The sequence below is a fragment of the Rhinolophus hipposideros genome (genome assembly GCF_964194185.1).
Source record: "Rhinolophus hipposideros genome assembly, chromosome: 20".
NCBI lineage: Eukaryota > Metazoa > Chordata > Mammalia > Chiroptera > Rhinolophidae > Rhinolophus > Rhinolophus hipposideros.
Genome location: NC_138066.1, coordinates 44031054 through 44057730, shown reverse-complemented (window position 1 = coordinate 44057730; position 26677 = coordinate 44031054). Strand labels below are relative to the sequence as shown.

Here is a 26677-nt window from a genome sequence, read left to right as displayed (position 1 = left end):
TAATTCTGGCACTTTAAGCATCTGAACACACACACACACACACACACACACACACACATCAACAAAGGCTTCAAATTCTGGACCACTATTTTTATAATGACCATCCTACACAATGTGAAGCTCAGACTCTTAACAGCATGAGCAGTACTGCTATCAACTTACTACTACTATTTCTGTCACAGTTTTAGTGAAGAGCAGTGAACCGCCCTCTGGGAGCTTCATAGATTATTGAATACATTGTCTGTCAAGTTTGTGAAAATGTCATCAAATCTATTTTTATATCAATTCAAATTCCTTAAATCAATTCCAATACTGAAATTGTTGTTTTCATGGTGATGCTAATTTTGGTTATCTTTTTCTCCCCCTAGCCTTACTTTCAATTTCTCATTTTCCTTTTTGTTCTACGATGTCTGGAAATGAACTTTCGGAAGAAATCAATGAGAAAGGATCCTGTGTTCAGGTTGAGAGAATTCAAATAGATTTTCATGTTTTTATTTTAGTATTCATTGTTTAGAGACATTTTAACATACTAAAATTAAACTGAATAAAAATACTATACAGGATTGTTTTTAAGGAATTGTGTAGTATACAAAATTATAATTTTTGGTACTTCAATGAGCTTACAATCTAGTAAGAGAAGCCACATTAGCACACATAAGACTGAAAAATTAAGGCAGATGGTAATTTGACTGACGTACTAGAAGAAAGTTATATACAAGAGGTAGTATCTTGAAAATATTGGTAAGTATAGGTAAGCAATTGAGTAAGTGTAGCCAATCTGGGAAGGAGGAGGAGTCTGAGCAAAAGGACAAATATTGGAATAAATGCCACCTTCCTATAGGTTCAAGAAGGCAGCTGGAATGACCTTGAAGTCTTGTGTTGGAGGTTAATGGAAAATTTAAATGAAGTTAGATATTGGAGGGTCTTGGAATAGGGAAGATTTTGCAAATTACACAATGGGAAACAGACAGGTGTGCTTTGAAAACCTTGCCAAACTCACAAGATATGAATCAAGCTCAAGTCTAATGTAGCCGGTAGAGTAGGAGAGTGACGAGATGACAGCCATATTCTAGGAAATCATCTGACAGCAGCAATTTGGGATGCATGAGGCAGAGAGACAGGAATTATTAGTAATCAGTGGTAGGGACGATGAAGGAAAGAATTATATTGGTAGCAGTCAGGAAAGTGATTCTGACACAAATTCCCAAGAAATGACAGTTTTAAGAAACAGGTGATTGTTGTATATCTTGGATTTTCCAGGACACATCTCTGATTCCAAATATTTTGATCCATTGTTCTCACAAAGCCTTCAGAACTCCAAAATATTTATGTCAAAATTACAGTTCCTAGATTCCTCTCTCATGCAACCCTGCCCCCAAATCCTTGACCAGAGTGTGCGTACCATTTTATTATTTAAAAAGGAATTCACAACCAACAAGGAGAATTAAACTTAGGCAAAAAGCAAGAATGATATAAGTGTTATAATTTAAATCATTGATGGAAATGGCTGTTTGCAAGGCAGAGGGTGGAGAGCAGAAAAATGGAGGTTGCTGTGCTCCTGGTTATGCAATCGATTCAAATCGTTTATAGCAGTACACAAAGAGTTTATTATTTTTGCTACAAGTTTTTTTAACTGGAAACCTGCTTTGATTTTAGAATTCCATCAAGAAACCATGATGTTCTTCCAAACCCAGAAGAACCAGAAGGAGAAAATGAAGACGTCCAGATGGAAAGAGCAAAAACAGCAAATGCTGTGACTGTCCCAGACTCTGATGAGGTAGAACTACTAAAAATGCTCTTCATCGAATAATGTTGTTTGTCAGATAAAGCGAACAACTTTCTAATCTTACTTTTTGAAAAAACACTTTGAGGTTCTTTCTTCCTTATAACTCATTACTTGACTTCAGTAAATATGCCATGCCAGCAAAGCTAAGAGAACTCACAGACACACACACACACACACACACACACACACACACACATTAATTTGCTTTTCAGAGTCACAGTTTTGGTAAGTAAAGCTAACTATCACAAAACCTAAGAAACACTTTACGAGTTTTATAAATTGACTAAAATGGAGAAAAGCAATTCTCCATTCAGAGGAGTTCATCTGAGGTGTGTGAGTGTGTGTGTGTGTGTGTGTGTGTTTGTGTGTGTGTGTCTTAACAGACTTACTCATCTCATGAATGTCTGTATTCCTATTTTCTGAGGAACGGCAAGCACAAATCCTATGATTCAGTGGAAATGTCCTTTTGCTGCAGGAATATAGATTGGGAGAGTTCCTTTTAAAATGGTAGTTTCTAGGGGAAGAGCTGGTTCGACTCACTGATTTTGCACAGGGAAAGCTTTGGTTGGAGGGAGTATGGAGTACTCACTCATTTCAAGGTAAGAATAAAGCTCTGCTGTTATTTACTTTTCTTTCCAGAATCCAGTCATCATTGCCAGCTGCCTACGAAAGGAATATGCGCAGAAAAAGAAAAACTGCTTTGCCAAGAGGAAGAAAAAAGTGGCCACAAGAAATGTCTCTTTCCGTGTTAAAAAAGGTGGGAAACAGTAGTTCTCTGAAGATGAGGTCTTTTGAAAGGAATGCTATTCTCCACATCTGGGGCCATCATTGATAAACATGAAAGGCAGCCAACTCATGAGCAGGCCATTGCTGATTCATCCTGCTTAAAAGCCTCAGTTAGAAAGAGGGTTTTTCTTTGTGTGAGATGACAGTTATGTCTGTTCTGTTAAAAGAAACACAAAAGAACAACCGCCGCGAGAAAGGAAGCAGTCTTTATGTTAAGAAGGATGGTAAGCTTTTTAAGTAGTAACATTCATTTCACAGTAGGGAATACTACACAGCAGGGAAGTCACTGGGGTGGAGTAGCTCCTCTTCATTCCTAACTTCACATGTTGTGAAAGTGTCCGGACAATGCAATAGGCTTTGGAATCAAAATTTGTTTCAATTCCAGCTCAGCCTCTTATTGGCTGCATGACCTTGGGCAAGTTATTTATCCTCTTCACACCTTAGTTTCCTCACCTGTAAAAGGAAGGCAGTAATAACACTCAGGGTTGTGTGTGTGTGTGTGAGGAATAAGTGAAATAATGTGCATAGCACATTTCACTAGAGTTGGATATACGGTGAGTCCTCAAATAGTATTGATGTGGGATGTTCCTTAGTGTATGCCGGGTTCGGAGTCTCGTGGAGGCGAAGAATGGATACATGGACCAGGGAGAGGTAGAGAGTTGCACAGGAAGATAGTTTATTACAACAAGCAAAGAGTTACAGATCTGAGCAAGAGGGGGTACCCGAAACTGGGATGCCCACTAGCTAAGGCAAAACGCTTGTGTTTATATGCCTTTATTTCTCCCTGGGAGGGGGATGTTGGAATGTTGGTTCCTATGGATACGACGTTTCTCAGACTCGCTCTACTGCTCAGCCTGGGGGAGACCTTTGAAACAACTCAGTTGCCCCAGCGCATGATTGAGGATATTTTTGCCTGGTACAGGTGTTTCATTTTCGCTCAGTCTACCAAGGAATTTCTAACTGCCTGATTTCATACTAACTAACCTGCCTCAGTATTTGTTTTTATTTTTATTGTAGTTACTTGCAGGTATAATTCTGAGCAGACCTTTTTCTTTCAGGTGAAGTTATCGGTCTGTTAGGACACAATGGAGCTGGTAAAAGTACAATGATTAAGATGATAACAGGGGACACAAAACCAACTGCAGGGCAGGTCAGTACCATACACAGAAATATGCTCATTAATGCTGCCCACACCAAACGTTTTACACTAAATACTGATGACAATCTCGAAAATACATAGATTGATGCTTCCCTGTTAATCACTGTGATTTATGTATTGAATGAAGAGGATTAATAAAACTTTCTCGCTTTAATTCCAAGAATCGTTATTTGATGCTGAAAAGAGCTACATACTATCTATGCTATGCCTTTTATTGAATGAAAAATCGAGATATTAAAAGGAAATATTTTGGTAAGTAAAGCTAAACATTAGCTTTACTGGAGGTCAGAGATCTTTGTTTTGTAAACTTATATATCCTGAGAACTTGTTGAATCGAATGCCAAGATTCAGGATTTATTCAGAAAATAGAGATTACAGGTTACAGGAAAAACTAGTCATTGTCTACATTCCAAAGCAAAAACTAGAATAGTGCATATATGATTGGCGGGATGTCCAGGCCAAGTTGGGGAAATGACGGACAGAGGTCCAAAGGACTACCACTAGTGGTGAAGGGGAAATGCTATTGATATTTGAGAGAAGCTTAAGGTCAGAGGGAATGTTCATGAAGAGGGGTCCACGGTGGTGTTGATGGTTATAGAAGTTTTCTAAATTGTCTTTCCATTTCCACCTTTGCCTCATAGAGCAGCCAGCATAGTCCTGAAAAAAGGCAAATGAGGTCATGTCACGTTCCTGCTCATAATACTTTCATTAGAATTGATTCAAAACCTTCACCACAGAAGGCCCTGCAATATCTGGACTCTGTCGACCACCTTTCACACCACACCCCCTGGTCACATTGGTCTTCGGTGGTCTTTCCACTACAGGGTCTCTGGACTTGTTTTTCCTGTGGCTAGAGGGCCCTTTCTTAGCTTTTCATATGCTTGGTTATTCTCTTCTCATCATCTGGAAATTTATCTCCCAAAAGCCCATCCCTGACTACACAAGGAGCTAAACCGTATTCTCCCTTTTATTCATCAGCACATTTATTTCCTTGAAAGTATGAAGCAGAAGCTATACTTCCTTCATGGATGTGTTACTTGTTTATTTTCTGTTTCTCTGGATTGAAAGCTCTATGAGGCCAGGTTAACTAGGTCCCTCCTTTTTTGTATTGAGGAAAGACAATGTAGCATCGAGGTCAAGGGCTTAGATTCTGAAGGTGGATCCTAGTTTCACCTCCCAGGTTTATGTGGTATGATCTGCAAGTTTCTAACTCTATGCACATATTAGTTTTCTCATATGCAAAACAGGGATGATAAAACACCTCAGTCATATTGGGTTTTGCTAAGGATAAAGTAATTGAAAATATACAGAATGCTTAGATTCTGGCACATAGTAAGCAATGGTGCACGCTTCCTCTTATTATTATTGTATAGAAAGTATCTGGGTCATAAAAGTAATGAATGCTATCATGTATGTATTGGGTCCTATGAGCCAGACTAGTGCTTTTCATTTATTACTTTAGTTCAGGATTTCTCAAGCTTGGTACTGGTGATACTTTGTTCCAGATCATTTTTATTATGAGAAACTCTGTTCATTGTAGGCAATATAGCAGCGTAGCTGGCCGGTCCTCACTATATCCCAATAGCACCCCAGTTGTGACAACGACTCCAGGCATTGCCAAATATCCCCCAGGAGGAGGATTACCTGTAATTGAGAAAAACTGCCTTATTTAATCCTCACAACAAACTTGTGAAACATTCTACAGTTATAGCCATTTTACCATTGGGAAAACAGAATGTTCAATAAGTATCTGTCCCTTTGGATGTTTGGATCAATGAATGAAGTCAAACAATGAACAACCAAAGAAGCGAAGTTAAAGTCAGCCATGGACTTGATAATAAAGTCTAAACTATAATAGAGGGCTAAAACAACGTGGAATAGCTGCCTTTTGATTTATGGAGTTTCTGTGATCTTTTCCCAGAGCTAAGTGATTCCTTATTTACTTTTGTACTCTTGGCAACCATGTGTGTAAGAGGAGGATATCATTGAAATATAGTCACTAGCACACACACACACACACACACACACGCAATTTTGGACAGAGTGTGAGAATGAATTTTTTGTGTAGGTGATTTTGAAAGGGAGCAGCGAAGGGGACCCCCTGGAGTTCCTGGGATACTGTCCTCAGGAGAACGCGCTGTGGCCCAACCTGACGGTGGGGGAACATCTGGAGGTGTTCGCGGCGGTGAAAGGGTTGAGGAAAGCGGACGCTGCCGTAGCCATCACACGGTACATGGGGGAGACACACCCGTTCTCTGCTAGGGGATGTGACAGCTTCGCACAGAATTAAGGAAGGGAGATTCAAACTGATGGCTCCCTGTGTGTGGGAGAAGACTTGGTCATCTAGACCCCAAATTCAGTGTTGTGTTCTATCACATTAAACCTGGAGAGAAAAAGTTCATTGATTATGCTTAACATGGAAAGAAATCACTGAAAGTATGAGTTTACGTACCATGAGAGGGTCCTACAGTGTCCTAGATGGCTTCAATTTTAAAATCCCTCTGAATACTCTTAAAAAGAATTCTCCACTGTCGTCTTCTGTGTTGCCCCTTCTCCCACACATTGTGCAGGGGACATGTGGAGTGACTCAATGTTTCCTCCAGGTTGGTGAATGCGCTCAAGCTGCAGGACCAGCAGAGGCGTCCGGTGAAGGCCTTATCCGAGGGAATAAAGAGAAAGGTAGGGGCGGGGCTCGGGGTTCCTCTGCGCAGCCCACAGGTGGGGCCAGACGCGCTGCTCCTCTCGTTCCAGCTGTGCTTCGCACTGAGCATCCTGGGAAACCCGTCGGTGGTGCTGCTGGACGAGCCGTCCACCGGGATGGACCCCGAGGGGCAGCAGCAGATGTGGTGAGGAGATACCATGAGCAACCCAAATGAATTTATTCATCCTGTCACAACGGACTTTCTAAACAGTTTTACTTATAAAGTGAAAGACAGCTGCATTATCAGGAAAAGCAATATTAAGGGGGGAAAAATTCGATAGCATATCGAAGCCAATTTTTATTGAGGAGAGAGAGAGATTCCAGTAATCTGATACCCTAAGAACTTCATTGTCGTCTTAGATCTTCTGGGTATGCATGGCCCATTTTTGTACTCAATCATATAAATCTATGTTAAGTTTTACATTTCCCGGCAACATCACCTGATACATAATTCTTACGGAAGAAAAAAATTTCAACTCCAAAATATATTCTTGAATTATTTTAGAAATATTCTGAAATTTGTCATTGTGTACTTTAGAATATATGTCATTATTCTCATACTGTGTTTCGCCGAAAATAAGACCTAGCCGGACAATAAGCTCTAATGTATCTCTTGGAGTAAAAATTAAAATAAGACCCAGTCTTATTTTACTATGATATACTTATATAATATAATATAATATAATACCAGATCTTATATTAATTTTTGCTCCAAAAGACGCATTAGAGCATTAGAGCTGATTGTATGGCTAGGTCTTCGGGGAAACAGGGTACCTAAATAAGTTCTCATTTTCTATCTTTCTTCTTACTGCCTTCTCATAAATGTTCTTGAAATTCAGCGTTTTTCTGAATAGTATTGTTCTCTAAATTCAGCCCAAGCTAGGCTCTGAATTATGCACCCTAACCCCCCACAGTTTGGTTATTTCCATGCCTATTGTCCCTCCAAAATCCTTTCTTTGTCTACTCTGAATTCACTAATTGTTTCATATGTGCCAGTGGAAACTTCCTTCCATTTTTTTCGTATTATCTTGAGCATTCCTGCTAGTTAACGTTCCCTTCACCTATCTTTAGGCAGGCGATCCAGGCCACCTTTAGAAACACGGAGAGGGGTGCCCTTCTGACCACCCATTACATGGCAGAGGCTGAGGCCGTGTGTGACCGCGTGGCCATCATGGTGTCTGGAAGGCTGAGGTGGGTGCCCACACTTGGACCCCTAGTATGCCCTGAACAAGGGACATTTCCCTGTACACGGTTATCCCCAGGAGAAGCAGGAGAGGCTGGCTGCTCAGGCTCTACCTGGCCCTGCCCTGGCCTCCAGAGGCCAAAAATCACTAGTGGGAGCTTTCAACCCTTTTCTTGCTTGACCTCATCCTTCTCCTCCATCCAGATGTATCGGTTCCATCCAGCACCTGAAGAGCAAATTTGGCAAGGATTACCTGTTGGAGATGAAGGTGAAGACCCTGGCCCAAGTGGAGCCCCTCCACACCGAAATTCTGAGGCTTTTCCCCCAGGCTGCCCGGCAGGACAGGTAAACACACGTGGTGTTCTGTTTTATTTTGGCCTTTGTTTTGTTTTCCTATTATGGTGATGAGAAATAAAAGCTTTATCTTCTCATTTTTAAACAACTTTATGGTGATTATGAGTTCTTTAACTGCTAGAGAAAGGCCCCAATCCAAGGGACACCCCAGGAGGGAAATAAGAGAACAAAGTGCTTATTTGGAAGCTGATTCCTGTAAGAGAATTAGTGTTCCCGGGGGGCCTCTATGATATGCCAGGTGATATGTGTGCACGTACCTAGTTCATCTCAGTGGTCCTTTCTACAGGTAAAACTACCCCCATTAAACCATTTTGCCGCAACAGTTGGATATATCAGAATGAATATTTCTGTTCACTGGCTACGGATGGAAACTTCCAGAAAGGAAGTTTAGGAAAGCAGATGTACATTTCTCTATATTTTTGTGTTTTTCAAGAATGAATAGCAATAGGAAATTTTTATATGTAAAAATAATATTTATATACAAAGCAGCTCAAATTATTATTAAATGCAAAAAAAAGTCAAAATACCAATTTTTAATTTTTTTGTGGATTTCTGACACATTTTGAAAAAACAAACTTGAAATCAATTAGCACAGCGAAAGAATTAAGCAAGATCACCAGTGTAAAGCCCACACCCAGTACCAGGCATTAGTCAAAGCTCAGTAGATGGTGTCTCTTAGCATTTTTATTATTTTCAATACCAGCACTTGAGGCTCAGGTACGTTAGATAATGTGAAATAAGCCAGGTCGACCTGGTTCCTTTGAGTTAAATGCTGTTTTCGTCTCAGTGGGAAAGAAGGATAAGAAATCCTACGTCTTCTCTTCTTGATACATAGGCGCTGCAGGTTTCTTCCTCTTTGTCTCCCATTCCTCCCTCGAATGAAATGGAGCCTCCTCTTATGTCTTACTAATGTTTCTGCTCTTAGTAAATTGACTTCTTGTGGATTGAAGAGCATTCACACGGTGGCTGTCTCCAACTCTATACAGACGTGTACATGTAAACGAATTACCGACGACACTGTTGCTCCTTTTTAGGCGTGTACCTGTTGGTGGGTGTGTTCTGGAAACGTGGGGTTCAGTCTCAGTCTTTTCCCTGCAGGTATTCCTCTCTGATGGTCTATAAGTTGCCTGTGGAGGATGTGCAGCCTTTATCACAGGCATTCTTCAAATTGGAGATAGGTAAGAGCAACTGTTTAGAGATAAGGCTCGGAAACAGCTAAATTCAGATCTGGCATACAACCAATATAATGAACATAAAATTGTGGTATTATACCATAAATAAGTTATTAAGACTTTTAATCCAGTTGTTCTCAACTAGGGGCAGTTTGGGAATATCTGGGATATTTTTGGTTGCCACGACTGGGGGTGGAGTTGGGGGGTGGGGGTGCAACTGGTATCTAATATAATAGGTCAGTGCCAAAGATGATGTTAAATATCCTACAAGGCATAGGTCAGCCTCCTCCCACAACAAGGAATGATTGGCCCCAATGTCATCAGTGCCAAAGTTGAGAGACCCTGTCCTAATCGAATGAGGCTCTCATTCGAGGGAAGAGGCCAATGGCATTTGAGGCTAAAGGTTCACCAATTCATACAAACAGAAAGATGCACATTGGGTTTGGTCTCTGTACTCTTTGATAACATTAGACACTGAGGGGTTAGATGACAGCATTAGACGATAAGAGGTTCCTCTCTGTAGAGCTGGGCTAAGCCATAACTCTTTTCTAGGTTGTTAGATTCTGAGCTAAGATTTTGATTTTTGCACACTGTACCAATCTCTGATGGACTAAGATTTTGCCTCTCACACCACTGTATGAAATCTGATAAAAAACTGAATGCCTTTCCCCTCTTCTTGGTCTGTACATTTTTTGCCTCTCATCTGTCATTAGAAGCCCCAGGCATCCTAGTTTTTAAAGAGATTCTTCCCCTTGAGACAAGGTTAAGACTTAAGATTTCCCCAGACAGGTTTCCTTTTTACTTTCTGATTCTGCTCGTTACATTCACTCTATGGTCTATGGGTCTATTTTCCACACTGACCATTTTAGCCTTTTGATCAACTTTGCATCATTCCCATGGGAAGGATTCCCACGCGGGCTCTGATCAACAGGAAAGGCTTTATAACTAATTTAGAAGCAGGGAGGGAGCTGTTCCAGAAAGGCTGCCTCCCTACAATACAATGGAGCCTTTTCTTAAGAGCTTCCTAATGTTTCTGCTTTCAAAAACGCTCCCTCCTTCCTTGAATTCCTTCCGATGTGCTTAATTTGCTGAAACTGACGTTCTTACTGGGCGGGGGGGGGGGGGGGGCAACTTTTTATCAGTTTCCTACCCCATTCTGTGAAGATTACACAAAGTACAAAATATTGAAACGTAAGCTAGCATTTTTGTTGTTGTTGTCCAAATGTTAAGTTAGACATAGCTGCACTCTCAGCTGAAAGATATTTATTGAAATTATGAGGTAGGCCGAGAAAAATGCATGCCTCGTGACAATTCCTTGTAGCTCCATAGACTCATTCTTCCATACCACCAGACCACTTTTAGATAACGCAAACTCCAGCAAACCCAGCAAACCTAGGGCATCATGTGCCCCCTCCTTGTTTCAGATGTGAAGACTTGAAGCTAGGAAGGTGGGATAGTTAGTTTTCTCTCTCTTCTTACCCAATTCCCTCCTCTACTCATAAAATGATGTTTTAAGCCTCTCCAGGATGGAATGTAAGGGGAGGGGAGGTAAGCTTGATTTGATCATTAGAGCTGTGCTATGACATTAGGGCCTCCTGTGAAGAGATGAACAATCACTGGTCTTTTCTCTCATCGGGTGCTTCTGAGGGTTCCTTGAAGACTCCCTCTCTTCTCCCGTCTGTAGCCTCTGACCACAGTTTGCTGGGGTGGGTGATGCCTCCTCCTCTTGGTCTCCAGTGAACACCTTGCTGTCCCTGACCCCTTCTTGGAATCTCTTTATCCTTCGAAGAGGTCCTCTAGGGATACCTCCCACTTGGCAGTCCATGAGAAACATGCATATTCTTTGCTTTTCCAAACTTTGAAAGTGCAGGACTGTCAGCCATGCACACTTTTTTTTCTATACGCAGTTCCAGACATGAGTCAAAAGGACCCATCCTTGTGTCCCCAATTTGTGGGCCAATCCCATCACAGCAATCTGATAACTTTGCTTCCCAGTCTTACCTTTCCACTTATGATTTCTCTCTCTTAGGTACCTGCAGATTTGGATTCTCAGTCATAATCCAGATTGGTAACACATGGTAAACTCAAAATAGGATAATTCGAGGAAGTTTTGTTTATAAAGGGACTATAAGGCACAAAGGCTCAAGGAACAGTGTAAGCACTCGATGCTAAACCAGCAGAAGTGTTATCGTTCTTAGGTCCAAAGGGACTAAGAGAGAGGAAGTGGTGACGGGAACGGGGGGTAGAGTCATGTAGAATTTGCCACCTTGAGAGAAGCAATGACTTTCAATCAAGGGATACAGTTGGTGTCAGGGAGGGTGTGAAGGAATAAAGGTTTTGACCTCCCCTCTCTTCTGTCCCTCCCCCTGGGCTGCCACTGGTGGAGCCCACAGAGGGAGCCTCTTCAATCAGCCTCTGGAATGGAGAGCAGGGGGGAGAAGCGTGAGGATGGAGGCAGAGTGGTGCACGACCATGTTCCAGCACTGAGGGAACCGTCCCTGACCTTATCCCACACGGGTGCTCTGCAACCCCTTATGTTTTTTCTAGTCTTGTGCCTCTGCCCAAATTCTAAGCCAGCAAGAGAGTATTTCTATCCGTTATGGGACTAGGTCGTGAATTTGCATTCTCATATTTAGTGCAAGAGTGCCTATTACCTTACATTTTATGTTTAAGATCCAGTTGTATGTACTTTTGATACATGACTTGGTCAAACTCTCTGAATAAAAAAATATATGAATTCCTAATACACATTCATCCTTGTGCAGTTAAACAGAGCTTCGACCTGGAGGAATACAGCCTCTCACAGTCCACCTTGGAGCAGGTGGGTGGTTTTAGTGATTTTCTATCATCCATGGAATATCAATGAATAACATGCATGCTCTCTGCACACACTTGGAGCTCCAGGAAGCAGTGTGACAGCCGCCCTTTCTCTTAATTATTTTCCTTCATTTCAGGTTTTTCTAGATCTCTCCAAGGAGCAGGAGCTGGAAGATTTTGATGAAGACCAGGTTGATCTCTCAGTGAAGTGGAAACTGCTCCCACACGAAGAGCCTTGAAGCCCCACCTAGTCTACGTTGCTCTTTAAGCTTGTCATTCTTTTTAAAATACGATTTGATATCATTAATATACCTTATCTCAGATATGTACAAGGTGCTTTTGAAACTCATGTCATATTGTTCTCAATAATATTACTTCTAGTGGGACTAAGGAGTAGTGTCAGTGAGAGCAGTGAGGAAGCCAGATCGGACAGCCTGTGACCAGCAACCAAGTCCCATGCTTCATACAGCAGTAAGCTAAAAGAATACATTTTCTATGGAGTTGGTCATGTTTCTGAGAACAGTATAGAGATTGCTTCTTTTTCTTCCTCTGCACTTCAAAACAGTGGATGTTTTCTTGTCTTTTTGATTAAAGTATAAAGACAATGCTGATTTTAGGGGAAAGGGAGTCGATTACACAGCAGCACAGTATTTGCTTTTTGGAATTCACTTTTTTTTTGGTCTTACTTCTTCTTAATTCACTGATTTTCCTTTTCTGTCATTTTTCAGATTTTAGATTGTAGAGTCCGTGTTTCACCTGTTGTGACTATAAAGGAAATTCAGAACCTGTTAAAATAAATACTTGCAGTAAGAATTTGAATGATCAAGTTGAAAATATATATATTATATCTTATATACAAGTCTGAAACATATTTCTGATTTCATATGTTTTCTTATGATGTGAGTGTCTACCCTTCTGCAAAGCTAAAATTTCATAAATCTTCATTTCTCATGTCTTTATATGTCATTGTTTATCCAACTGGTGACTCTATAGTCACCTTAAAATCAACACGATCTACTTGTATACTCATCTTTAGATGACTTTTTATTGTTGTTGTTGCTACTTTTATTGTTGCACGAGACACTAAGTTTATGATAATTTGTTGTGCAGCAATAAATGTCAAAGACAGTCATATGAATAAAGATATTTAGAGAAGTTGACTTTCCCAAAGTTACAGGTCACCTGGACCTAGAATTCAACCCCAGGAGTCTGTCTGATTCCACCTACTTTAAACTATCATCAAGAAGTTATCAAATACTGATTAAGGTTGCAATAAAGGTATAAAGAACATTTCTTCAACTTGAAGTTTTTGTTTTCTTTTGGGAAGAGAAATTAAAGAACACAGTATAATCAACTTCTAATTGCTATGGTATCAACTAGAATGATACAAGGATTTGAAGCTAAAAACTGTTTTTACAGCCAAAACATAGCTAATTATTGTGGTAAGTAGCCTAAATATAGCCAATTATTATAGTAAGTTCAAATGACCAAGTTGTGAATTTTTTAATATAAATGCCTTATATCCAATTTTGAAAAGTGTTCCAAAGTTTATGTGTTTTGGTATAACTCAGGTACTTAGGTAAATCACCAAAACTTACTGTTTTGTTAGGTTTTATATGTAATTGGTGTCATAAACACTGCCTCAAAGCTATCACAATATAATTGTGTTTTTAATTAAAATATGACTAACATACAATATTATGTTAGTTTCAGGTGTGAATCATAGTTATTCAACATTCATATATCTAAAGAAGTAATCACCATGATAAAAGTCTAGTAACCATCTGACACAGTACAACGTTATTACAAAATTATTGACTACATTCCCTATTCTCTACATTACATCCCCATGACTTACTTATTTTATAACTAGAAATTTGAACCTCTTGTACCCCTTTCCCCCTCTTTTTTAAATTTCTTAATTACCGTTGACTATATTGTTCTGAAAGCACTTGGAGATGACATGCAGTTGTCCTCTTGTTGAATCATCTGGAAATCTGCTGGGGCAGTTTCTCCTCTCTAACTGGTACAACATCTTTACAAAGAATCTGAGGCAATAATGGCCCCACTTAATTTTTGTATGTTGTGTAGGGAGAGACCTGCCAATGCTTACCCATCCCATTTTCTCCTTGTGAACAGACTGGAAGATTTCATTTTCCAGCCTACCTTACAGTTACCTGGGATGGTATGACTAGCTCTGGACTATAGAATATAGAAAATGATGTATGCAACTCTTGGGCCATTATGTCAATCTCCTGTTAGATCTTTAGTGTGATTTCTTTTTCTCATTTATGAGTTGGGAAATAAGGGACTCTGAGATGGCAAGTAACTTCAGTCCCTGCGTCACCACTTGGAGATGCACTGCCTAGAAGAGCCACCTGGTCTGCATAGGACTGAGACACAAAACACACACACCGCGCATGCTCTAAAACAAAACCAGAAACTGCACCACTACAAACCACTTTGTGGTGTTGAGCTACTGAGACTACTGAGATCGTGCGGTTGTTAAAAGAGGTAGTTAACACTACACTGACTAATATAGTAGATCATGCAAAGAAAGGGGTGGGACAAACACCTGAAGTAAGTATTAATATTTCTCGAATAGGACACTGATGTAACTGCCAAAGACCTTTGAACTATCCCAAGCTGCCTGGCCCCAACCCTGGCCTGGATCGGGATTCTGCAAGAGTGACCCCTTACCACTGTCTTCCTATTTATTTATCTGTGCTGACTTGGAACAAGTTGATATTTCCTTCAATCTCAATTTGTCTCCACCACACTGTCTTTGAAGCATGTAGCCAAACAATCCTAACTTCCTCTTGCCATTGCTAATATAAATGCTTTCCTTGTTTTGATATTTATTGAGTTATATTCACAGCACTTTCAAAGCAAGAAAATTAAAATCTCAGATTAAAATTGCTATTTTGAAATGGCACTCTCATTGTAAATTTTGGAAATATTTTGCAAGTATTCTCTTCACAATCCCTCTTTGGGCACAATCTAACCCAAGATGCTTTTGGATGAGTCTACCTTTCCTCATATTGTAAAAATACTAGGAAAGGATGATCTAATTTAGATATACAAAGTGTATATTCAGTGAATAAAGTGTTGATTCAGTGAATGCTTGCAGTATTTGAAGTATTAAGTTGGTGCAAAAGTAATTGTGGTTTAAAGGTTAAAAATAATTGCAAAGACTGCAGTTACTTTTGTACCAACCTAATAGAAGGTAAGCATAATTTATTCTAAGGACAAGATGAATGAAAAATTATAGTGATTATGAATAAATAAGTTTAATTGTACTGGGTTTATTCTTAAACTAGATGTGAATTTCTTGACAGTGGTGCTATTGACATTTTGCACTGGATACTTTCCTTGTTGGGGTGGGAGGAGAGAGGCTGTTCTGTGTGTTGTAGAATTGTCAGGGGCATTACTGCCCTCCAACCACTAGATGCCAGTAGCAAGCTGAACCTGCGTGGTGTGACAACCAAAAGTGTCTCTGACATTGTCCAAATCTCCCCCATTGCCTTAGAATTATGTGTCTTGAAACTAACTGCTTGGGAATTGTATCATCTTGAGGCAAAGCTGTGTGTGAGGGGGTGTTGGGGCAGGGAGGAAAGGCAAGTCATGGAGATTTCCTATATTTTATCTTGTGCAAGTGGAAAGTGGTACTATTTCTTGAGATTAAAAAAAAAAATAGGGAAGGAAGATGTGATATGGGAAACAGAAAAGAATCCAGAATTTGCTTTTTAAAATGTTCAAATCCTGATTAGATTTGTTGAATTAACATGGAAAAGTCCAGAACTCCTGAGTAGACAAAAAAGGCTTTTCTCTGACTAAGCTCTTTACTTTCTTACTGTTTAAAGGTAGTGTTTCATATTTTGAAACCAACAACTTTCTTCTGAGGCACAGAAGAGAACGTTTATAAATGGTAGATTCCCTCTGTAAGATACCTCTTTAAATATGGCATAGAGAGCCAACCGAGTATAGCTGGCAGTTCTCTGCTGTAGTAATTGGCTGAAGGTCAAAAAAAAAAAAGCAATTTGGCTGAGAGTGGTCAGGTAAATTCAGTGTTCTCCGGCCAAGAGAATTGTAATCACAAGCTCTCTCTAGAAAGCAATCATAATGAGAATTTCAAAGCTGGGAAACAGTTCAACCATAATGCAGACATGTCCAAAGGTGGGGCAAAGGCGTAATGGCCACCATAATGAGAAAGTATCTTCAGATGGAAAGACGAAGCAGGCAACTCCATAGAATATGACAGAATTTATTGTAGGATAACTTACTTAGGGGTAAATTGGACCAGAGCAGACAAAGGGCCCAGCAGTTTTGCACAAATTATTCTCTGCTACCAGATTGCTGTTACAGTACTTTTTTTAATAGTATAATTTGGGTAATAATGATTGACAAGACAAAGGGACAAAAAAAGTAGTAGTAGCAGGCACCATACCGGCTGGTGTCTTGGGATAGATGATTGCTTATAATCAATACTATGACCAATTTGATAATTATCTCGGTTGTGATACCATCCTGGCTGTTGCTGACAGAAACATTTATGGCTATATTTTAAGGAACACAGATAACCATCAATTAGAAAGCTTTGATATGCTTGCTAAGGACTGTGAAGTTGGTCAGTGGTCACGGCATGAAAATGAAATGAAACCCAGGACACAGAGATTAAGTTGGTTTTGCTTACATCTACATCTATGCATGTTGTAGAGACCAGGAAGAACTGGGAACTGTTTTCCTGGAAATAATGAAACCTACGGATAAACTAAGCTTCTAGATTACTTTCCAAAAGTAAGTTCATCCTTTTTTTTTTTCCGTCTTGTTCGTGTCCTGCGATTACAAATAAGATTCTCATATAGAAATGCCAAACATCTCTGGAGTAATTATTTTTATAATAATTAACTTAATGTTTAGGAATCGCTGCTGATTTATATCCCCCAGGGGGAAAAAAGGCTGGGTTAATAACTAACTTAAAAAAGTTTTTGCAACTATAGTGGTACCTCGGTTTTCGAACATCTCCGTTACGGAACATTTCGGTTTACAAGCGCCGTAAACCCGGAAGTAAATGCTTCGGTTTTCAAACACGCCCGGGAAGTCGAACATGTCACGCAGCTTCTGCTGAGTGCAAGATCCTGAGGCCTGGCTCTCGGCTGTTGAGTCCTGAGCACCTGTGCAACATGGAGGTGGTATTTGGGCTTATTTGGTGACTGTGTGCAGTCAATCTATGCTCATCTCATCTCAGGAGCACTCTTGCAACCCATTTCTTTTTGTGACTGTGTTCATGTGATCTCAGGAGCCCTCTGCCAATCACCCCTTGCTGTGAGGAATGGATAAAAGCTGCAAAGCCTAGAGAATCAGTAACAGAACAACAATAGAGGTGAAGAAGGAAATTATTTCCAAACATGAAAGTGGTGTCCATGTATGTGATCTGGCTACGCAGTTTGGTATTGCCAAATCTACAATTTGTACCATCTTAAAAAATAAAGAAGCCATTAAAGGAGCCAGAGGTGTTAAAACACTTACAAGACGAAGAACACAGACAATTCCACAGAAGAAGTGGAAAAATTGGTTTTCACATGGATAAATGGAAAACAGTTGGACAATGACAGCATTTCTGAGAACATAATTTGCGAAAAAGCTTTACGTTTGCATGCTGACCTTATCAAAAACAGCCCTGGAACAAGTGCTGAGAGTGATATTTTCAAGGCAAGTAGAGGGTGGTTTGAAAAGTTGAAGAGGAGAAGTGGCATACACAATGTGGTGAGACATGGTGAAGCTGCCGGGGCCAACAAAGAAGAAACCGACCAATTTGTTTTGGAATTTCAAGATTATGTAGAGACAGAGGGTTTCCTTCCCCAACAAGTTTTCAACTGTGACGAGACAGGCCTCTTTTAGACAAAAATGCCAAAGAGGACCTACATAACAAAGGAAGAGAAATCACTGCCAGGACACAAGCCCAGGAAAGACAGGCTAACCCTTTTATTTTGTGGGAATGCGAGTGGGAATTTTAAGTTGAAGCCTTTGCTAGTCTACCATTCTGAGAACCCTGGTATATTTAAGAAAAACAGTGTCATAAAAAGCAAATTGCATGTGATGTGGAGGGCAAACAGCAAAGCTTGGGTAACCAGGCCATTTTTTATTGAGTGGGTTCATGAAGTGTTCGGGCTAAGTGTAAAAATATACCTCCAAGACAAAAATCTTCCAATGAAGTGCCTGCTTGTTATGGAGAATGCTCCAGCTCACCCCCCAGGCGTGGAGGACGAGTTGATGGAAGAGTTCAGTTTTATCAACGTAAAGTTTTTGCTCCCCAACACGACTCCTCTCATCCAGCCCATGGGCCAGCAGGTCGTATCTAATTTTAAGAAGCTTTACACCAAAGCACTGTTCCAAAGGTGCTTTGAGGTGACCTCAGACACAAGGCTAACCCTCAGAGAGTTCTGGAAGAATCATTTCAATATCCTACATTGCTTACATCTCATAGACAAAGAATGGGGGGGATGTGTCTCACAGAACAATGAAGTCAGCATGGAAGAAACTGTGGCCAGACGCTGTCGCTGAACGTGTATTTGAGGATGTTGAATTGGATGCTCCTCTCCTTGAGGATATTGTGTCTCTGGAAAAGTCCATGGGCTTGGAAGCGAGTCGTGATGATGTGGAGGAGTTAGGGAGGACCACCAGGCTGAACTCACCACAGAAGAGCTTCAACACCTGATGGAGCAGCAACAGGCGGCAACTGAGGAACTGTCTGCGGAGGAGGAGGGAAGAGAAAGTGCTTCTACTGCACTGATCAAAGACACGTGCGCAAAAGGGGTCGAAGTGCAATTTTTGTTGAAAAATATCACCCTGATAAAGCTGCCATAAGTCATGCCACGAACACTTTCCATGAGAATGCTATGTCTCACTTTAGACAAATTTTAAAACATCTGAGAAAGCAAATGTCAATTTTAAAATTTTTAGTGAGGAAAAGATCCAGTGAGTTTAAACCAGGTGTCAGTGGTGTAAAAAAATCAAGGGGAGGAATAGTAGGAGAGGAGTCGCCTACAGTGATTCTGGAAGAGGACCACGGAACACCTGAACAACAGTCACCTGTTGTGATTATTGAAGGGCCCCCCCCCCCCATCCAAACCATGACTATCATCATTGCAGGTAAGAAAAAAAATTACATTTTCATTTTTATCATCTACAGTACTGTTTTTACATTTTGTTTATTATTGCTTTTACAGTACAATATATGGTGTTTATTGCTTTCATTGTGTATCATTTTATGGATCTATGGTATCATTAAATAGTAAAATTCATGCTAAATTGCTGTTTTAGGGGTTGATTTTAAAAGTCTGGAACGGATTAATCCATTTTGCATTACTTTCTATGGGGAAACCGAGCCTTGGTTTTCAAACGTTTCGGAATTCGAATGGTCTTCTGGAACGGATTACGTTACAAAACCAAGGTACCACTGTATTTTATCGTGTTGAGACACACAAAAAAATGAGTGTGTGAATAAGCTGGAAATTTGCTAATGGGTTTATCGTATGGAAATTAAGTATATCTTGCAAATGCATTTGCAAGCTTGAGTTGCAAGTGTATAGATAGATATGCATAAATGAATATATATATGATTTTATTGCATAACAATTTGCAGGCATTTTGGATACCCTTTTTCTAATTTTGATACTTTTTTACTAATAACATGTAAAAAATATTTTATTGTCTCTGCCTCACTCTCAGACTTGTATTTTTTAAATGTATGATGTTTTCTTGTAAATGTAAGATGCTTTGCTTTTACTCTTTGTATAGAATGCGTTCAATCAGATTGAGTAATATATGTTTTCCATTACATGGATATTATATCAAGTCCACATCCTCTGCTGTTCAGAATAGTTTGTAGTGAAGTCTTTTGCTCATGGTGAACAGTAAGAGTTTTCTTCTGGCGTTAACATCAACGTGACAGGAGAAAAATGAGAACCCTTACAGTTAGAAACATACTATGAAATTTATAATGACAAGTCTATGTGTTGTTACTTTTTATTTGGATATGAGCCATAGAACATTCACAAATCAGGGAATGAAAAAAGAAAGTAAGCATGAGGGACAGCTTAATGAACTCATTTATACTGCAAGACTGATTCATGATGGAAAATCTGAGGGAGTTGGAGTCAGTTCTCCATGATTTATTGGGCTGTGATTCTTTTTATAGGTAGAAGGTGACCCTCTTGGCCAGCTCTCCCTCCTACAGGATCCCTTTAAAAGTGTCCACATGACTAGGAGCAATCCATGGGGATCTAACACACCCCAACCGAATGCTTTTTGTCCTGGAAACTGCCTTCCTCCCTCCAATTAGCACTCCATAGGCTTTCTAACCTCTTTACTCATTCCGCTTCTACCTAGATTTCCTCTCAGGCTTATTAAGTAGCCATGAGGTTCTACCTCTAGCAATGCTCTCTGAGGCTGTCTTGGCTTATATCCCTCCCCTTGGAATGACCACTGCTTATCCTACCTGAGCTTTGTCTCTAGGAAATACTAGCAGAGCTCTGAGCATCATCCTGCTTCATGAATAAAATGAAGCCTTCAGACAGGGTAAACCCACTCCTTACCTCCATACAGTATTCTAGGACAACTGTTTGGATGGATGTTGGCCATTGTGGTGGGAGGTCAAGAGAGGAGGTCACTTCTCTCAAATGCCAGGGCTTAAGCACTAACTGACATAGGCCAGGATGGAGCTGCCAATTTTACACCTTAGAGTCCTGATCCATTTTTGCAAGCCATGCCCTTGGTATACTTTCCAGAAAACTAATGTTCCTTCTAAAATAACTTTTTTGGGGGTAATTCAGACTGATAACTCTATTTCCTTTTGCAATTAAGACCTTTTGTGAACACTTACTTTTCAAGTTTTTAGAGGAGGCCCAGAAAATTGTGTATTTATATGGGATTTGTCGATGGAAGCTATGGAAAGGTGTGATATTCTACTATGCACCAAAAGCCCTCCTTTGAAAGACGCTTTGTGTTTCTGTTCGTGATATTGTGATTTATAGTAAGAAATATACAGAGGGTGCCAAAAAAAGTATATACATTTTAAGAAAGGAAAAAATATTAAAATTGTAATTCTCAATATGTACTGATAACAAAAGATGAATACAAATCACATTTGACTTCTGCAATTACAAGAGGTGTTCATGGTGGTTACCATCAGCGTCCAGACACATCTGATTATGTGAACTGCTGCTTGAGCAACATTGATCAAAGTGTCCACTTGTGTACATTTTTTTGGCACACCTGGTATATATTTAGTCTTCATCCTTGTTCCTGGCACAGAGCTCTTAAACCCTTGAAACCTCCTAAATAATGAAAGCTGAGAAGGTGACTTTTGTTATGTTAATGAGGAAAGTTTTGGACCTGAAGATGGGGGCTGATTGTCAAGAGAACCAACCATAAGATTGAAGGATTGGAACTTTCAGTCCCACCCTCTCACCTCCAGGAGGTGACGGCTGGAGGTTGGATCGGTTTCCTATGGCCAATGATTTAATCAATCATGACTAGGTAATGAAACCTCCATAAAAACCCAAAAGGATGAGTTAAGAGAGCTTCCAAGTGGGTGAATACGTGGACATTTGGGGAGAGTAGTGGTTCTGGGAGGGCATGGAAACTTCAGTGCCACTTCCCACAAGCCTTGCCCTATGTGTGTCTTCCATCTTGCTGCTCCTGGCAAACGGAGGCTCCCCTCCCCTCCTCTGTCCTTGGAATGTAGGTTCCACCTGCTGTTACCAGGTGGAGCCACTTTGAAAAGTGGGAGCCATTTTCAAAGACACAGCCTTGAGAGAGCAATGTGTTGTTGAGACCATCCGGATGGTAATATGAACTTCAAGATCCTGGTGGCAAATGTGGAGATCTCCTTGTGGCGCCTATGACAAGCCTTGTAAGTCCCTTTGCTTCTTAAAACCACCACCTACCAGTCTGGAGTGGTCTGCCTCTTCTGTCTCTCCTTGCCTTCCATGAATGGAGACCAAGTTTAGAGTTCACCTGGGAAGCTCCCAAGTTTGTGAACCAACAGTATTTAAGGCTGTGAAGTTCCCTTTAGTCACTTATGTAAATATATGCCACTGATTCTGATAGGCAATATTTTATTATATTTTGTATAATCTTCAACTTTTATTTCCCTTTCCACTCAAGGTTATTCAACTTTGAGGTGGAATGCCTTCTAAAATTTTGCTCCTAATTCCTAGTTTTATAGCATTGTTTTCTGAGAAACATTGTTTATAATATTTCCAATTTCATACAGAACTTGATCATTTTTGTGACCCAATATAGGACCAATATTTTTGACTGGTTCATGTGCACTAGAGAAGGTATGTTCTCTATTATCAGGGTATCAGGTTATTTATATTGACATGATATACTGACATACATTCAGAAAAGTTGCGAGCATACTTGCATACAAGCAACACACACACACACACACCTAGCTATACACAGTACCTTGTTGATAATTTTTAAAATAGATCCATAGAACTATCTATATGAAACACCATAATTTTATGTGTCTATCTCTGTAAATAGTACCTTTTTAACTATGTTGTTCAGATCTTCTGTAGCCTCACTATGTTTTGTCCAGTTCCTCTATCTTATACTGAAGTTGGTGTGTTAAAGTATTTTACTTTTATGCTCTTATTTGTCTCCTTGTGTCGCTTTGTAATTTTTGCTTTATAAAATTGGTAGCTGGGTTTTTGGTGAGTAGATATCCTAGTTGTCATAAATTTTTTATCATGTTTAATGTTTTTTCTTTGAATTATATTTATCCTGAATCAGCATTGCTACATCCAATTTCTTATTTCTAATTACCTGGTATATGTTTTGCCCATCTTCTTTTATTCCTGATATCAGCAATTTGTGTCTTCTGTCTTTTTTTTTCTTCTCATGATTAGTGTAGCAAGAAGTTATCAATGGTAGCAGACTTTCCAGTGAATCAGCTTCTAATTTCATTAAATTTCTCTATTATTTTTCCTATATTTTAAAATTCTAAATAGCCTTTATCTTTATTTCCACCTATTTTTCTTTCCTCTATTTACTTTTTTGGTTTAATTTGCTCTTATTTTTCTAGTTTCATAAGGTGGGTGCTCAGATCATTAATTTTAGACTTTTTTTCTTATACTAGCAATAAAACCGTAAATTGTCCTCTAAGTACTGTTTTAGTTGCTTCTCATGAAAATTTGATATGTTACATTTTATTTTTGTCAATTCAAAATATTTTATTTTTCCTTTAATATATTCTCTGAAATAAGGATTATTAGAAGTATGTTGTTTAATTTCCAATTATTTGTGAATTTGCCAGATAGATCGCTAATATTAATTTCAGTTTAATTCCTTTTGGTCAAAGTACACTTTTATAATATATTTAAATTTATTGAAATTTGTTTTGTGATTTAACATAGGTCTGTTGTGGTGAGTATTAAATGTGCAATGTAAAAAAAAATACTTATATATATGTGCATGTGTATATATATGTATATATTTATATTATATGTGTGTGTATATATATGTATACATACACACACACACACACACACATATATATATATATATACACACACACATATGTATATATTTGCCTAGGGTGTTCAATAGGGGACAATTTGTTCAAATAGCTTGATTGTGTTGTTCAAATCTATGCACCTGCTGACTTTATATCTAGTGATTTTATCAAGCACTGAGCTTGATAAAATAGCACACAGAATTTGGTACACGGCAAAGAAACTGTTAAGAATACATGTCAACCCTGTAGCTTGATTTTATCAAGCAACTGTTGAAATCTCCAACCATAACTGTAGACCCATGAGTTGGCCTTTTCCGTTCTGTTTTTCATTCGTGAATTTTCAAGCTCTGCTTTTAGATCTGTATCCATTTAGGTTTTCATGTTTTTTAATAAAGTACCCCTATATTATTAGGAACTATTCCTCTTTATCTTGGGCAATAATTCTTGTCTTGAAGTCAATTTTTAAAATCATATTACTATAGCCACTCCAGCTTTCCTGTGACTAGTGTTTCTATGGTATGTCTTTTCCCACAGTTTCAGTTTTTATCTTTGGGTCTTTAAATTTAATTTTTTTTATGCTGACAGCATGCATTTATGTCACACTTTTGAAATTAAGTCTGGAAATCTCTCTTACAGTTAGATTGTTTTCATTCTTTGTATTTAGTGTAATTATTGAAATGGTTGTTAGGTGTACTATTTCATATTTTTAGTATACACTTTAGTATACTTTATCTCTGCTATTGGCATACTGGATTTATTTGTTTGTTTGTTTGTTTGTTTACGCTGGCTACAGGGTTGACATGTATTCTTAACAGTTTCTTTGCCGTGTACCAAATTCTGTGTGCTATTTTCCTTTTTCTGGAAAGTGTCTGTTTTGTCTTCATTTTGGGTAGATAGTTTTACTTGAAATCTAAGTGTACTAATTTCTTTCTGTACTAAGATGATGTGGCTCCACTGCTATGGGCTTGCATGTCTTCTGTTAAGAAATTTACCTGGCTTCTTTGTAGTTGTTGTGGTAGAAACATTGATCGGACACAATCGGCTACATCTTATCCCAAGTCAGAAGCATCCAACAAACTTCTGTTTGAAGTTCCCGGATCTGTGAATGTTTGCAAAAGGGCACAGTGCTCAGAACTGAGTGGCTCATTCATCTATGAAGTATTTATGAATCAGAAAACAAAGAATTGAAGCAAATGTGCTGATTAATGTGCTCACTGAAATTTTTATTATAGCAAAGAATATTGAAATGATAGAGAAGTCATCTGGTCAACTGGTCAAAAGAAAGTGGAAATGGCTACATTAACCCCAGACAAAGTAGATTTCAGAGCACAGAAAATCACCAGGGATGGATTGGACATTACATAGTGATAAAAAGGCCAATTCACAAGAAGACATCACAATCTTAAATGTGTATGTACCTAACACTGAGGCAGGTTAGTTAGCGTGACTTCAGGCAGTGAGGAATTCCCTGGGAGAATGGACAAGGACAGTCATATCTTCAAGGCCGTAGTCCTAGGAAACATTAGCACAGGACAGCTGATTTATTTCAAAAAGCCTTCACAAAAGCCTCCTCAAAGCTGAGAATTTGATATAACTCTACCAGTAGACATCAGCTTTTCTCCTTAGATATACAAGAAAAAGTATAAAAACAGAAGTCTTTTGCTTTAGCTGGTGGGCATCCCAGCTTCAGGTACTCCCTCCCACTTGGAGAGGGAGCTGTAACTCTTTGCTTTAATAACTGTCCTCTTCTGCAACCTCTGGTCTCTTCAGTCTGTGCCTCCATCCTTCAGTTTCACGAGACCACAATCCTGGCGCACACACACACACATCAGAAATTCTACATCAACATCACAGTTCCAATTATATGAGGCAAAATCTGTTAGCTCTGAAAGGAAAAAGAAAAGTCTCTGATTTTTGTTAACGTCTTCAAGACTCCTTTCTCAATAATCAACAGAACTAGTGGAGAGAAAACCAACAAAAATAGATAAAAACAGAGCAACACCATCAACCAACTAGATCTAACAGATATTTATGTAATAACCCCCTCACTCAATAGCAGAATACATCTCTTTTCAAGTGCATGTGGAATATTCACCAAGCTAGATGATATACTGGGTTATAATACAAGTCCTAAGAAATTTGACATACAAAATAAATCTTCAGACCGTAATAGAATTAAACTAGAAATCAATAACCAAAGATAACAGGAAAATCTCCAGACACTTGGAAATGAAACACCATATTTCTAAATAATTCAAAAGTCAAAAAGTAGGTCTCTAGGGAGATTAGAACATATTCTGAACTGAATGAAAATAAGACACAAAGGAATGAAAATCCCGATTACCCAAGTGATGATATCAATCAGGTGATGATATTAATCAGGCAGTCTAGAGCTCTGTGTAGAGAGAAGCTTTTCTCTGATGCAACTCTTTCCTCTCTCATGGTTTCAAGACAGTGCTTAAAATTTGGTATTAGCCACAATCATCTTGGACATAATAAAGAAAAGCTTACAAATAATAGATTTCCTCTATAAGACTGTTCTCTATAATACGATATGGCCAGGCAACCAAGTATAAATGCCACTGCTCAGCAGGAAATGGCTGCTTGTCAAAAGAGAAACAGTCCAAGGTAATCACGTGAATGTGGTATTTGGCAGGGTCAACAAAACTGACATCATCACCTCTTTTTGAAAGCAGTCTCCACAGGAAGTTTTCACAGAAGTCAAACGGTTAAAGCAAATTCTAGAGATGCAGTAGAGACCAGGAAAAATATGATTCTTCTTTTGAATAAGGAGAACAGTGGATAAAATGTGTTTCTAGATTACTTGCTTCAAATTTCTCAAAAGTAAGTTCATTGTATTTCTCTGTTTTGTTTTGGGTTTTTTTCTTTTTTTCCTGTTACAAAATTATAAATAAGTCTTCAGGAATCGAATGCCAACCATTTGTGGAGAGATTGTTTTGAAAATTAATGGACTGTTTTAATGGTTTTGGATATCTGGTATTTAATAGTATAAAAAATGAAAGCATCGAAATTATGCGAGTGTTATATGGTTATAAGCAAGAAATTGAGTGTGGGAATTAGCTGATAGATTGTGAAGAACTAAGAATATTGAGAATTGATTTGTAAACTTGGATTGTTTTGAAGTTCTTTACATTTATTGCACAATAACTTTCTAGATACACTGTTTTT

At 39.0% G+C, this 26677-nt stretch overlaps 2 protein-coding genes across 9 annotated transcripts in view; both read left to right on the top strand.

Moving 5' to 3' along the window:
• LOC308488791 (ATP-binding cassette sub-family A member 9-like) overlaps window positions 1-15634 on the top strand; it is a 59030-nt gene extending 43396 nt beyond the window's left edge. For all 4 annotated transcript variants that reach the window (XM_081028897.1, XM_081028894.1, XM_081028896.1 and 1 more), the window contains 12 exons: window positions 369-460; window positions 1657-1777; window positions 2426-2543; window positions 3631-3722; window positions 5800-5960; window positions 6335-6410; window positions 6483-6577; window positions 7504-7623; window positions 7820-7960; window positions 9068-9147; window positions 11907-11962; window positions 12096-15634. In XM_081028897.1, coding sequence (XP_080885023.1) covers window positions 369-460; window positions 1657-1777; window positions 2426-2543; window positions 3631-3722; window positions 5800-5960; window positions 6335-6410; window positions 6483-6577; window positions 7504-7623; window positions 7820-7960; window positions 9068-9147; window positions 11907-11962; window positions 12096-12197 — 1254 coding nt within the window. In that variant the 3' untranslated portion in view covers window positions 12198-15634. The remainder of the gene's footprint in view (window positions 1-368; window positions 461-1656; window positions 1778-2425; window positions 2544-3630; window positions 3723-5799; window positions 5961-6334; window positions 6411-6482; window positions 6578-7503; window positions 7624-7819; window positions 7961-9067; window positions 9148-11906; window positions 11963-12095) is intronic.
• A 10082-nt stretch (window positions 15635-25716) lies between these two features.
• Window positions 25717-26677, top strand: part of ABCA8 (ATP binding cassette subfamily A member 8) — a 62309-nt gene continuing 61348 nt past the window's right edge. For 3 of the 5 annotated variants that reach the window (XR_013991955.1, XM_081028903.1, XM_081028902.1), the window contains exon 1: window positions 25717-26332. The gene's annotated coding sequence lies outside the window, so the exon portion shown is untranslated. The remainder of the gene's footprint in view (window positions 26333-26677) is intronic. The other 2 variants (XM_081028904.1, XM_081028906.1) reach the window with 2 other exon arrangements.